Here is a 14,251-nt window from a genome sequence, read left to right on the forward strand (position 1 = left end):
CTATTTGTATAAAATGGCTTCACATTTATTTTTCTGACAAAATTAAAACAAACAGGTCAATCATGAAAATGTTATTTAATCTTTTAACAAATCACACATTATAGTTGAAGCACTGAAGCCTTTAGTGATTTAAGAAAACAAATCTGATATCTGATTTGGCTTGGATACGAAGTACAGCATTAGTAACAACATGTTAACAATAAAACAGCATAAGATGCAGGTTAATTCAATTGCATGGCTAAAAGTTATTCATAATTTAGATATGGTTACAGGGAGTTTCAGAAATGTAAAATCTAGCAAAATATCAAGAATCAGAGAATCAAAACATTGTCAAAACTAGCAAACCTCCATAGAACAGTTGTCAGATATATTATACAATAATTATTATTGCAGATTTGATGTAATTTCATATAATATCCTCTAGTCAACAGAGCTCTCAAATAAACTCAGCAAGTTCTGCCTGAGCAGCAGTCAGACGATCCAAGCGAGCTCGTAGATCTTGGCGTCTTTTGCTGACATCAGAGTCCTCAAAGAGGAGCTCACTCACATTTGCCCCATCCAATAAACCTAAAATGTCAGTAGACAAGAGCTCAGCAGTTTCCTTCAGCATGAAAAGGGAAATCATCATGGGCAGTTGGTCAGCCATCCTCTGCACTACAATCTGAAAGAAAACAATGAGATATGAGATCTTAAGTTACTTCCAAACACCACAAGGACTGCATTGTAATTTGTTACAGAAACCTTGGCATATCTACCTCATAATGTGCCTCCAGCATATGACTGTACTTGCACTTTTTGTCAAACATAGGTAACTCTTCTTCTGAAAACTTATCATTGGCAATCTCACTCAAGATCTTCAGGAAGATGGGATCTTGACTGTAGATTAAGTTTTCCATTTCAAACTGCTCTGAGATCCGTTGCTCTGCCTTCTCTTGCTGACTTGACAGAATGTTTTCGATTTTACTCTATAGAGACAAGTGAAAGACAGAGTAAAGAAAACTCAATCAAACTGTATTAAAAGTGCGCAATATTTGCTATTAATCATGATAAATATATACCACAGTTATGTTTTTAAGGACAGGATAGTTCCGGAAACAATGATTGACCACGTCAAGTAAATGTTTGAGGGTGATGCCTTCAGGAGAAATGCATAAATCAAGAAAACAAACAGCCACATGTGCTAAAATTATTAAAGTTATTCAGAACTAGAACATCTTTAAAACACAAAGTTGTGTGATGTACCTTTCATGCCTCTGAGTAAGTCATTAGCTGGTTCCTTAAGTTTGACCACATGTTTCTGAAGGACAGTCTCAAACACTTTGTAGTTACTGAAGCCAGGCAGTTCCCTCCCTCTGTTTTGCTGGCTCACCGCCTTTGAATCAGAAACTTTTTTGGAAACCAGATGATTTCTTATGAAATGAATTACTCACTTTTTCCATTTTCATTAGAACTTAAAGCAAAACTACAGTGAAATTACAATTATGTTTCTTCAAATTGAAAGTACACTCACAGGATGTCTTTAAACGGTTAAGTTGACCATTCCAATCTTTGAATTCAGCACGAAGCTGTGCAAACAAATTTTCCTCCAAGATCAGCTCTCCTAATGATAAGGAGTTGATTTGATCATTGAATCTTTTTAAGGTCTGTAAGGGAAAATTTACATTTGTTTTATGATTCTGTTATGTTACCATCAAACAGCAAAAGCATACATTATCAGCATAGTTTAAAAGAAACTCTAGACACTACCATAAACAGAGAAACCGTATTATAGTAAAGTTGCATGGTATAGCCTGCAAATTCTATGCTAGCTTTGCAGCACCCAAGCTTCAAAATATACATGGTGCCATAATATTTTCAAACAGTTGCACCATAAAGCCTGAGACTTAATATTCTCACATATGTTGGCTTACTTTCATAGATCATCTTCCTATTGAAGAGTTAAATGACTCCCAAGACCTCCCTAAATGAACACCCCAAATGTTTTGTGCAATACTCTGCAAATTCACCACTGATCTATAAACGGGGTAGAAGCTTCAAAACAGGCTGGGATATGTTATATAAACTAAAAGGGAGCAGGTCTGTTAGAGTCTTCTCTAATAGAGTTATTCTCCCCTAACAGAGAAATACAGGAGGAGGAGAAAATTAGAACAAATAGAGTGGAAATTCAGCTTGAACACACTAATTCAGAGAAGCAAGCAGATTTGTAGAAGTCATCAGCATGAAGTGATGATGTGAGATCCTACTTGAGTAAGGAAATGTTTGGCTCCCTTAGGGTCTTGTGGAGGGCCACCCTCACACTCCTTGAGCTCATTCCTTGTGTCCCACAGATGCTTTTTTACCTGTTCATCAAGCTGTGGCAGGGTTTTCTGAAAAAGATGGGTAAGATTTAATTTAGTACAAGTCTCTCAATTCATCCTGACACAATGTTCACTGTACAACTAAATTCATGCTGAGTTTGAAAAACTTGAGAAATTTAGAACTTTTAGAAATTTAGAACTTACTTTAATATGATCAACAAGTTCCTGAGTAAGTTTAATGGCAAGACATTTAATAGTTGCTTTATCTTCTTTCAAGAGGCATCTGTAAAAAATAAAATAAAAAAGTAACTTTTATTAAACATCATTAACCAAAATGAGTGACACAAAAAACATAATAAAAGCCATTTTTAAGGGTCCATTAGCTGAGACAAACATTTGCTATGGGGTCAGTGCAAATTCAGTTGTCAACTGCCATTCAGTTAAATGACAAATATGTATTTTTTTATATTTAATGTAAATAAATGTTTTATTATTTAATTAATAATTTTAGGGAGTCATTACACATTATTTTATAATCTTAACTAACTTGTCATAAAAATACCAAAATGATCTGATTTTTGGTAAGATTTACTCAGATTTTCACCTGTATCCAGGTTGTGGCACATGACATCTCACTTTGACAAAAGTTTGAAAATTATGTTTCCAAAATGAAGCTTACATTTTATTGAAATACTTTTTTCTATAAAATACTAATAAAACATGACAACAAAAGTACCAATGGGAGTTGTAACTGGGAAATTAATTTATGAAATGTTAGTTCAGAAAAGAAAAAGTAACAGCAAACTAAGGGAACAAAAAGTTATTATCTTCCGATGGTAACCTGAAATAATCATGGTTTTGGAAGAAATCTCTCTCAATTTGTGTTGCATCCTTAAGAGGAATATCCTCATCGATCTGCTGTTGTCCTCTACACTTCACCATGATGTAACCTTTGCTGAGAGGAATCACGTTGTTGTTGACAATAGCCAAAACACTCTTTTCTGTTCCCTTGTCTATGAGATCTGGCTTGGTCAGAATGGCTGTGAGAATGAAAAATAGTTATTTCATATAATGTGTATTCGCTAACAAAAATCAGATATTTGGTGAGATATTAGTTGTTAAGTGGATAATCTGTTTCATTACCAACAGTTCTTTTGCCTTCAGGGTCTACTTCTTGTGCCATTTTTAATGCTTCTGTTGTTGCAATGTCAATGTTACAGGGGACCACAACCAGGTTTATTGTCTCTTTCTTCTTAATAAATTTAATGATCAAACGTTTGATCTACAAGAAATACACATAGTTTTAAAACGGGACTGATATTAGCTTGATATTTAATATGAAGTCCAAAATCAGATCATACTGCCTACCTGCTCTCCAATGTCATCTGGCTGTCCCTTTAATGGGACTCTGGCGATTCCAGGCAGATCGATCAGTGTGAGGTCACACACACCTGGTGACATGACCTCTAAAGTGATGAGATTATCAGATATTCCTACCCCGCTTCCTGCCAGTTCATTCTGGGCTGTAACACATACACATAATTAACTATAAGAAAAATGTCTTTTAACAGTGAAAACAATGATATTGATCTTCAAGTATTAAAGGGTAAGCTCACCCAAAAATTCACTAATTAAAATACAAAACAAGAATTTGTAAAGAAGAATATTGGAGGATTTCAATATATGAGACAAGAGGAGACTCTGCTAAAGCAAGGAAACTTTGCTTCCTTTGCTTCTGTTAACATAAGTTGGTCTTCACGAGACTCATCAGTTCATGCAGAACGCCAACCTCACACGTCATCCACCCGGAGCTGCTTCCATGTAAAACTGCTAGCGCAAGCTAGGTTAAAGTGATTATTAAGTTTTGAATATGGATATTTTTCTTACAAAAAAACACATAGTTTCTCTATAGGAGGCCTTTGTTCAATGCACGGAGCTATGTGAGACACTTTTTTTAATGGACGGCGCTTTTTATTTACTTCTTTTGGACTGAAGGACTGCAACACCCACTGAGTGCCATCAAACAGTTTGAAAGATCAAAGACAACTTTTAATATAACTCCAATTTGACTGAAAGAGAAAAGTCATAAACACCAAGGATGACTTGAGGGTAAGTAATTTATGACCCTTTAAGATTATCTTTAGCACTATTCATTGACTATGTTTACATGGACATAAGTAATCTAATTATTTACTTTATTGTAAATAACCCAATATTATGATTGTGTTTACACAAGTTGCTTTTAGAATATTCTTTTCATGTTCCTGTTTTACATGTTATAGTACATAGTTTGCACATGTCATATGTCCCCACGCCATGCAATCCTACATGCCCTCCAGAATATCACATATAAACATATAATTAGTCTTTGTGATGATGCCATGTACAGTAGGCTATGGGGTGTTTCATTTTTCATTTTATGAAAGTTTCAAGTGCACTTAATTATTTGTACATGCATACAGATGACGGCGTTGTTGAAGCTCTTTTATTTGCAGTCAAATGGTTGACCACTGCCGTGTGTGTATCCTGTTGCAATATGCAACAAAAAGTCCTACACGACAGTAATAATTTGATTAATGTGTGTACATGTTAGGGCTGTCACTATTAGTTCGAAAATCGATTGCACAATCGATCGGACCAACCAAAAAAAGTTTCGAAAATGAAAATAGGGAATCGATTTTAACCAAATATGTACACTATTAATTTTAAAATAATTAAACAATAAAAAATACATGTAACAAAACTCACAAACAAACAGAAAAAGAAAATAAAGAAATCCGAAAGTGCAATATGCCTTGCGAAAGCTAGACAGAAAATACCAGCAATGTTACGCGCCCATAAGACCCAGTGACGTCAAAAACGACCTCTTATGCTGCGTTCACACAAAACGCGAATAGAGCGCCTGGCGTGAAGGATTTCAATGTTAAGTCAATGTAAAGATGCGCGTAAACGCATCTGGGGGTCTCGCGGCGCGGTAGACAAGAATTCGCCTCATTCGCGCATCTAATTACAGGAGTTTCTGAGTTATGAAAAGGACCACTGCAAGCTGACAGCGACCGGCTTTTGTGGTGGAAAATTGGCAGTAACACCCCCACCTTGCGCAGCTGTACCTGAGTGTCCCTGGGACATCAGTGCGGTCGGAGCGCGTCTTCTCAACAGCTGGACATATAGTGAATAAACCCCGAAAATGTTGATCGACTTATTTTCCTGTCCAATAAATTTGTAACTTTTTGCGCATTTCAATACGCCTGCTTAGTGCCGCCTAGCCTAAGTGTCGGTTACGTTCAATAAAAATAAAAATAAAAAACACACATGGCCTGTTTCTCAGGTCCATTTAAAGTTACATTTTTTGAACAGTTGTTTGAAATGGATTGAATCATTATTTAAAATAATCTTTGAGATTTTTGAATTGCCTAAATCATAAATGCAGCCGGGTTGAAGCCTGCAGTGATGTTTTTCTTTTGTTATGGCAGCCGTACCTCTCCATATATCTTTTTTTGAGAATGTTGCACTCCTGTTGCTGTTTGTTATTCTGCACTTCATGCCAATAAATAAGAAATATTGCTGACTTTTGCGTTTCCAGCGCTCTCTTTACGTTTGTCCGTTATTTAGTTATTTACATAGACATGGAAAATCGATTTTACAATCGATTCAACGAACACTTATGTCTTAAAAATCGAAAATGATTTTTTCACAAAAGTGACAGCCCTAGTACATGTCTATACTACCTTTTTGTAATGCGACTAAAATAGGAATACTCGACATCTTAATGAACACAAAGATTAAAAATGGTGTAAGCCTTGAAGAACCTTAGATAGACCACAGAAACTCAACATATTAACATACAGGCATCTGTTTCGCTGAGAGAATGTCATGTTATGGTCCAACTCTGCGTTCCATTTGGATGGGATCATCTCTATGCCCTAATCCCTTTAAAGGGTTTACCATTCATGGTGAGAGCTTCAAAGGGCTAAAGGGTGTAGGGAACCAAACAACTGCTTCTTGAAGTCCACTTCTGTGTCATCATCATGTGCCCACTTGGAGGCTCCGTCATCATGCAAAGTATCTACACAAAGGATCATGGGAATCTGAGGTGTCCATCAGTTGTACCCTTCAAAATCCTGCATTTCGAAGGGCCCTTTGAAGTAGCCAGTTATGAGCACTTAAGTTTGGAATGACCCTTCAATATGGCGGCAATGATTGTTTTCACTCCGAAGTGCCCTTCAGTGGGCGACATATATCCTGTTTGGAACACACCGCTTGTTCCTGTGTTTTCCTGTCTTCTGTTCTGGTTTAGTTCATTTGTGCCCATATCTGGTCCCTGGCCTCATTTAGTTAACAACCATCACCTGTGTCTAGTTAAATATCCTTTTTTGTCTATGTATTTAAGTTGCTCCTTCACAGACACTCTTTGTCCAGTCACTGTTTACATCACTGTTTGAGTTATCTCTTGCGTAGCTTGTGATTAAACTTTGTGTTGGAATTTTTTTATTTTTTTATATTGTTTATTTAAAAGGGACAATGCACATTAATTAACATTTTTTGTTTTACACTCAAAATGTAAATGCGCCAGAGTTAGCTAAAGAGCTAATTTTCATCTGTAGTCCCTTGGCAGGTAGACACAGCATCATAATTAAGAAAAAAAAAAAAAAACATGTAAAACAGAAAACAATTTAACAAAATGGATACATAATGATGAATACAATACAAAGAAGGACAGTACCTAAGATAAGATAAACCAACTATTAATGATAACAGTTTTGAGTGTTTTTATCCATTCTTAAGTGTAAATTTAGTGATAAATAGCTGGTGCTCTCTCTGAGTTCCATAGGGAGGCAGTTCCAATAATTTGAGGCCCGTACTGAGAAGACTGTTTGACCAAACTTACTACGTCTATACGGTACAACACAGTCTCCCCTGGTAACTGCCCTTGTTGCCCTGCCACTACTGTTCTTCTGTTGTATAAATTCACCCAGTGGTGGAGGTGCAAGTCCATGTAAAATTTTACAAATAAGCCAGGCATCTAGATAATGTAAAAAAAACTATTAAAATTGAATAAATAATATTTAGTAATAATATTGCAATGATGATAGCTAATAGGTTTTTGATCTAATATTTTTAAGGTTTGCTTATAAAGGGTTTCTATTGGTTTAAGAGTTGTCAAATTTGCTTGGGACCAGCTTGTAAAACAATATGATATTTGAGAAAAAATCATGGCATACATAAAAAGTTTGGCTGCCTCTGTAGTTAAATAAGGCCTTATGTGTCTGAAGTTAGCCAGATTATATCTAATGGTATAAGCCACCTTTTTAACATGCTTTTTAAAAGTTAAATTAGAATCTAAAATAATACCAAGGTATTTAAACTCCGACACAACCATGAGTTTTTCTCCCTCAATAAAAACATCAGCCTGCTGTGCACTTGTGGACCTCTTAGAAAAGAACATACAGACTGTTTTGTTAATGTTAAGATGCAGATCTGACATTTTTTAGCCATTCGGAAACATGCACCAGTGCTTCGGTTAATTTAGTTGCAGCCTGTTGTTTGTTCTTGGTATGCAAATAAAGAACTGTATCATCTGCATACATTTGCACATTAACTAGACTTTGCCTAACTGACAGGTTGATCAGATGTGCAATAGGGCGAGCAAGTGCGTCCTTGTGTAATTTTAAAAATGAGGTATCCAAACCATGTGAATCCCTTGCTTTTGAATTTTTTAGCGAGGTTATGATTTTTATAACCTCTGATTCAGACATTTCCTTTATTTTAAAAATAGGTTTAGCTTTATCAATAGGAATAGATGTTATAGTTTCAGTTGAGATACCTTGAGCCAGCTCCCTGACTGAATTTATAAAGAAATCATTTAATGTTCTTGCTATCATATCATTATCTTGGGTCAGGATTCCATTCACTTTGAGTTCAGGTAAAGTTATCCTTTGTTCTTTATTCCGACCAGTTAATTTATGACGATTTCTCCAAATAAGTTTCCCATTTCCTTGAGCTTTATTAATAATTCTAATAAAAAAACTCTGCCTTAGACTTTCTTAAATTCCTTAAAACCTTATTTGGGAGAGTTGTGAAGGTGAGCCGGTCGCTACTATGCCCTGATTTTAGAGCCCTCTTTAAAGCAAAATCTCTTTCTTTCATTTGTTGCCAAAGAATGTCATTTAGCCATGGTAAGGTGGTCTTTTGTCCATGTTTACATTTCACCTTTCTTGTGAAAGCTGCTCTTATCTCAATAATAGTAGAAATAAAAGTACTGCAGCTAATCTCAGTGTCTCTGCTGGTTAGGAGTTCAGACCAGTCAATTTGGTTAATAGCTTTTTCTAAATTACTGGTTTCATTTTTAGGAATTTTCTCATAGAATCGATTTCTTGAGGTCGAATTTACAATTTCTTTTCTGGTTAGTTTCCTTACCAGCAGTGTGATATTATGATCGGACAGACCAGTCAGCAGATTATGTGTTGTAGTTACTCTCTAAGGTCTATTCGTAAATATCAGATCAATTTGAGTCTGAGAAGAGTTGGTTATTCTTGTTGGACCTTGTATCAGTTGGGAAAGATTGAATTTATTTGTTATCTCAAGTTTTTTTCTCCCAATTTATATTAAAGTCGCCCATTAGTATTAACTCCTTTTTACCATCACATTGCTTAAGAATATTATGGAGATGCTCATAAAATATGTTATTAGTTGATGGTGGTCGATATAGGCAGATGACAATGAAAGACATTTGAGGAGATAGTGACATTTTCAACCCAATATACTCCATGTCTATTTCCTGTGACCATTCAATGAGGTTACATGTTATTGTGTTTTTAACATATACTAGCAATCTAGTAAAAATTTTACTAACCTGTTGCAACATATTTTTCAACTAAAGCAGGATCTTCAAATTCAAATTTCTTCTCATAGCGAGTTGACCATGCTGCTTGTCCACTTGCCTGTCTGCTGGCTTTAACAGGCCCTGCAACATGGTTAAAATTTTGAGCCAGCTGCAAGAAACCCCTCAAGTTAAGGTTTCACTAATCTTATGCAACTGACGTTGAATCCATAAATCAGTTTTCTTCTTACAGTAAGTTAAAACAGCCTTCCAGTTGACTCCGGTTACCTTCCTCAGCCTCAGCTCTAATGGACATCTGGTCACAATTCCTATCAAACATAATGGAGTTAGCAATCAAAAGAAAACTAGCAACGGAAAATTACTGAACAAGTGCTTTATATATTCAACAAAAATAAAAACAAATCTTAAAATTAGCATTCAGCTTAAATTTACACTTAGTGTGGTACTGCCAACTGATTCAAATATCTAATCAACAGTCAAGATGTTAAGTTTATTCAGATCAAAACAGAGGAATGGGTAAGAATAAGTGAAGCTGATAAATTGATTAAAACAAAGGGTGTGACAGATTTCATTTTGGGGTGAACTAACCCTTTAATACCAGCTAAATCTGACAAATTTGAAGTACAATTTTCAAGTAAAACTAAACATTTAAGAGGAATTTTTTATTGCCACATTGGTTCTATAAATAACTTAATCCCGTCCAAAATGTCTGATTTCTGATATTACATTTGATATTACAAGTGTGAAATTAATGTGGATAAAAAATATATATATACTCTGAACACAATGTAAGTTACACAAACTGAGAAAGTCACAAAGGGTTAGGTTGTTCCCCCACTCTCCGCTACAAATGGAATGGATCATCAGACCATCTCTGGTAGTGCGAAAATTGTAAATTAGCATCTCTTCATAAAGCTAGGCTAAAGCCCGATTCAGACGGTAATTGTTTCTCAGGGGGACAAAAGGGATTTTTTTCAACATTTACAGGGGGTAGTTGCTGATTTTAATGCCATTCGAATCCAATATGTCAGTGCTTATCTTTCATCACCAATCTAAAAATCACCATCAATCTAAAAATACAGTTTTTTGACACACATCAAGGTCATGTGTTAATTTAATTGGCGTCCAAATCCACATCTCTGAGTTAACACAAAGAAATTGATTTAAAATTCTTTGCTTAAACCCTTTTTTGAGCACTCCTGAAGACCGTAAGGTAACTGTTGTGCTTCAGTGTAATTTGTATGCATATTAATGAAATGCTGGAAACTATTTAGAAGAGCAATATTTTATAACTGCTCCACCACAGTGAGTGGGAGCAGAAAGAGAAGAAAAGCACGTAAACATTAGAAATGGGTCTTTAGTATGGCAGCAGCTGCAGTACAGTTTTAAAATGTGTATTATATACAGTTATATACACACTCGACTTTATCATGTAAAATTATACTAATTATACTTTATAAAAATCATATGTTTTTTAAATAAAAATCTATTGTGCATCTATTTTCCTATTTTTAAACAACAGATTTAAATAATCAAATAATAAATAGGATTATATATTATAAAGTATGCTTGGAATAATAACAATACATTTTACATAAGTATTTTTTAAACACATTTTACACAATAAGAATACATTTGTAAATAAAATCCATTTTATTAACAGAAGACATTCATGTGACTGGCCATGTGAGCAGCATTTTCCTGGGTTTGCAAAATTACAGAACTTGCTCCTTCACTGTGAATAAATCACGATCCAAATCCGTGAGTTTTATCACTGAGGTGGTATGTACATTTATTTTCATAGACGTCCATATGAGAAAGAAAAATTACAGTTCAAATAGGGCTTAAGTTGTAGTTTATGCACAGCTGGTGCAATCAGACCCTGGTGAATTGTGGGACTGAAAAAAAGTTCAGTTCTTCACTTGATTTCACCTACAAAATTTAGCTCCAACTCTAATGAAACACACTTGAAGCAGCTGACTAAGGTCTTCAGAAAAATATAGGCAGGTATGTTGAAGCTGGTTGGAGCTAAATTCTTTTGGACATCACATCACTCTAGTAACTTAGTAGTTTCTGCATTGGAGATAGTAGAACAGAAATGTTGCTGGTATGAATGCACAACTGCATTTGCTGCTAAAGTTTGCTGACATGCAACTCACACTTGCAGTGTTAAACAGGTGTGATAGCAGAGATAACAAATGAGAGTAAAACTAGTCCTCACCTTTCCCTCTTGGTAATGCAACTCCAGACAGTGCTTCCAACACAGAACTTTTTCCCGAACTCTGGTCTCCGACCACTACAATAGTTGGTAACGCCAAGTCCTTCTGAATGCCAACTGACCGCAGAGTGTCAATCACATCAATATATGGACGAACGTTCTCCTCTAAATGACTGTGAACCTCTCCCTTCGTGTTGCGACTATAAAGATAAAAATTAACATTTTATTTGTAGAGCGTCACTGTTTGCATTATTTAATTCAGTTTATGTCCTTCTATATACACTTTCGCTTAAATATTTTAATCCATTGAGAAATCCCCAACAGTAAAACTGACAGCCAATCAGAATCCATCCTGCCTTAAAAAGCTTCAGCATTTAAAGTTAATGACAAAATCACTGGAGGTGTTTATAATTTACCCATCACCTGATGTAATTATCTATATGTATGTATCTTTAAAGCTGTTTGATTCACTAAACAGCTGTTTGACAGTTCACTTAAACACTGAATCATTTGCAGCTGTTTTCATACCAAGATAGTTCAGACAGGACCACTTTGGCAAGTTACTTGAGTTTATTGAACACAATTTATCTTTGGCGGTATGGTTCTTTATGGGGGTTTTTGCTCCCAAATTATTTGAACATACAAGAACTTAAACATTAACCCCCCGGAACCATCAGCTTGGAAATACATGACAATTAAGACACTTAATAATGTATTTAAAAGCAAACAGTGGTAATCGTGTAGATGTGGCAGTGGGGCGTCTATCCTGTAGCTTGGTAATGAGGATGAGTGTCTCTCAGCAGTGAGATCCATGTCCGCTAAGACTTGAAAGCCTTAGTGACCTGAAACAAAGAGACGACAACCAGAAGGTGCACAGTAATGTGCTCATGCTTATAATGGGGAGGGAGCGTTGCAAGCCATTCGAGCATACTTACCGAGCAGTAGTGCCACGTATATACAGTACAGACCAAAAGTTTGGAAACATTACTATTTTTAATGTTTACTATTTTTAAAGTTTCTTCTGCTCATCAAGCCTGCATTTTCAACATTTTCTATGCAAATGAAACATTCCTCAAATTATTCCAGTAACACATGTTTTAACATAGTTTAGGTAATCAGTAAAATATAGACTATTAATTAAATTATCAAATTGTCTGTAATATGTTCACACGATATGTTGTGACGGGTAGACAAACCGGGTATCCCTCGCTAATCATCCACCCTCCTTATCCCATTGTAGGTTTAATGACTTCTAAAAATTGTGTAATACACTTTTATATTAATGGTAAGGTACTTTACAATCAGAATTGATTTAAAGCAGCTGGAGTCACTTCTGTTTAATGTGGTATTGGTTGCCATTGGTTAATGTTTTCAATAAAAGGAACCTCTCTACAATGAACAGAGAGAGAGAGAATTAGATACAGAATATGGTGGGGAAGCAATGTAAAAAAAAAGGGCACCAAGCTTCCCGTCAGAGGAACTTGAAGTTTTGCTGGACAAGGTAAGCTTGCACAAAATGACACTGTTTTCCAGGTTTCTGAATAACTTGTGCAACAGCAACAAAAAAGAGCTATGGAGCGACATAGCAAGGAAGATGGCTGCCTCCTGGCAGGACATCAGGAAAAAAATAGCATGATTTTTCAAGCCAGGTTAAGGTGAGAGGTTCTGCTGTCCGTAGAGACCAGGCGAGGTGAGTCAGGTGCAACCCTTAACAGCACATGAGAAGGCAATGGGGATCATGGGAGACATAGTCTTGCAGGGGTTGACGTTAGAAGAGGTGATGTTCAGTGTAGCGAAGAGTTGGTGAACATTGAAAAGGAAAAGTTGATCGTGTTGCAGGGCATTCAGCGCCAGTTGACCGACGTAAATGAGCTCACTCGCCAGTCTCTGGAGCTGAAGAGAGCCAAGCTGGAACTAGCCAAGCAGCAGCATGCCCTAGCACAGGCGCAATTCAACAGGCCCTCACTCTTGGTACCAATCTTGCTGCCAGCTGAAGGTGAGCCAGTTGTTCTTGGTTGATAGATTTTGATGTTCCTTCACAGTTCCTAATCTGATTTTTGGTATGTGTTAATCTTTATAGATGCTTAGCAACAGTCACACCAGTGACCGTGTCTGTATGTGCATTTTCATTAAAAACACTTGATCATCAACAAGATTGTATGTCATCCTTAATGAGTCAACAACTGATTCTCTAATGCCATTGGAAACCTACACATAAAATCTTGCTATCTATGAGATACCTTATTTATCCACAAGTAAGTTAAGCAGTGTCAATCTAAAAGCATATTCAGAAATATAAAACATTTGAAAAGGCTGCGTAAAGACATTAATTTGTAATGTACATTATCTGTGTGTTTGACGACGTGTAAGCCTATGCATGAGGCAATGCAAGGTTTCAAACTCCCATTTATTTTTCAGAAAACTAAAAATTCCATCATGATATGAATCAAAAGAAAAGTCCATTCAATCATGGATGGTGGCTAATGATAGCTCTGCAAGTTAATCCAAAAAGAAAATATAAAACAACCAAAAACATTTGCAATCAAAAGATGCCTTGCCTCAACCCCGGCAGCGTGCAGGGCAGCCCTCTGTGGAGGATAGAGGACCTCAACTTCTACCTCTCCATCTTCCTTCTCATCCACTTTCACCTCCTCCTCCCCCTCCGGAATTGGTGTGCCTTCACCCACAGCCATGTTGTAGAGTATGCCCGTTGCCACCATAACTGCGCAAGAGCTGTGAGGCTTCATGCACTGTCCTCCTGCGGACTTGTGCAGGCACCGAAAGCACAGCTTCCAGAAGCCAATTGCACGCTCAACAACATTGCGCATTCAAACCATAGACTATAAAAAAATGTGGTGAAAAGTGTGCAGAGCGGGCCATCGCCATCTTGGCAGT

The 14,251-nt window shown here is 36.3% G+C and overlaps 1 protein-coding gene across 1 annotated transcript; it reads right to left on the minus strand.

Moving 5' to 3' along the window:
- Position 1: 1 nt before the first annotated feature.
- Positions 2 to 14,049, minus strand: LOC127985550 (interferon-induced GTP-binding protein Mx). The gene is made up of 14 exons (XM_052587603.1): positions 13,915 to 14,049; positions 11,360 to 11,570; positions 9,369 to 9,446; positions 9,151 to 9,261; positions 3,666 to 3,820; positions 3,441 to 3,579; positions 3,139 to 3,337; positions 2,502 to 2,580; positions 2,244 to 2,366; positions 1,511 to 1,643; positions 1,243 to 1,386; positions 1,059 to 1,135; positions 756 to 965; positions 2 to 661 (listed from the first exon to the last, which is right to left on the minus strand). Exons 1-14 carry the CDS (start codon positions 14,047 to 14,049, stop codon positions 437 to 439), a joined length of 2,019 nt encoding a protein of 672 aa, XP_052443563.1. The 3' UTR covers positions 2 to 436.
- Between the last annotated feature and the right edge of the window lie 202 nt (positions 14,050 to 14,251).

This window comes from Carassius gibelio, chromosome B21 (assembly GCF_023724105.1).
Source record: "Carassius gibelio isolate Cgi1373 ecotype wild population from Czech Republic chromosome B21, carGib1.2-hapl.c, whole genome shotgun sequence".
NCBI lineage: Eukaryota > Metazoa > Chordata > Actinopteri > Cypriniformes > Cyprinidae > Carassius > Carassius gibelio.

Coding starts and splice junctions, on each gene's coding strand:
- LOC127985550 (XM_052587603.1), bottom strand. CDS start 14,049: ATGGCTGTGGGTGAAGGCACACCAATTCCGGAGGGGGAGGAGGAGGTG. Junction 3,580..3,665: donor CAGATGACATTGGAGAGCAG/GTAGGCAGTATG, acceptor TATTTCTTGTAG/ATCAAACGTTTGATCATTAA. Junction 1,644..2,243: donor CCAAACATTTCCTTACTCAA/GTAGGATCTCAC, acceptor TTTCCCTTACAG/ACCTTAAAAAGATTCAATGA.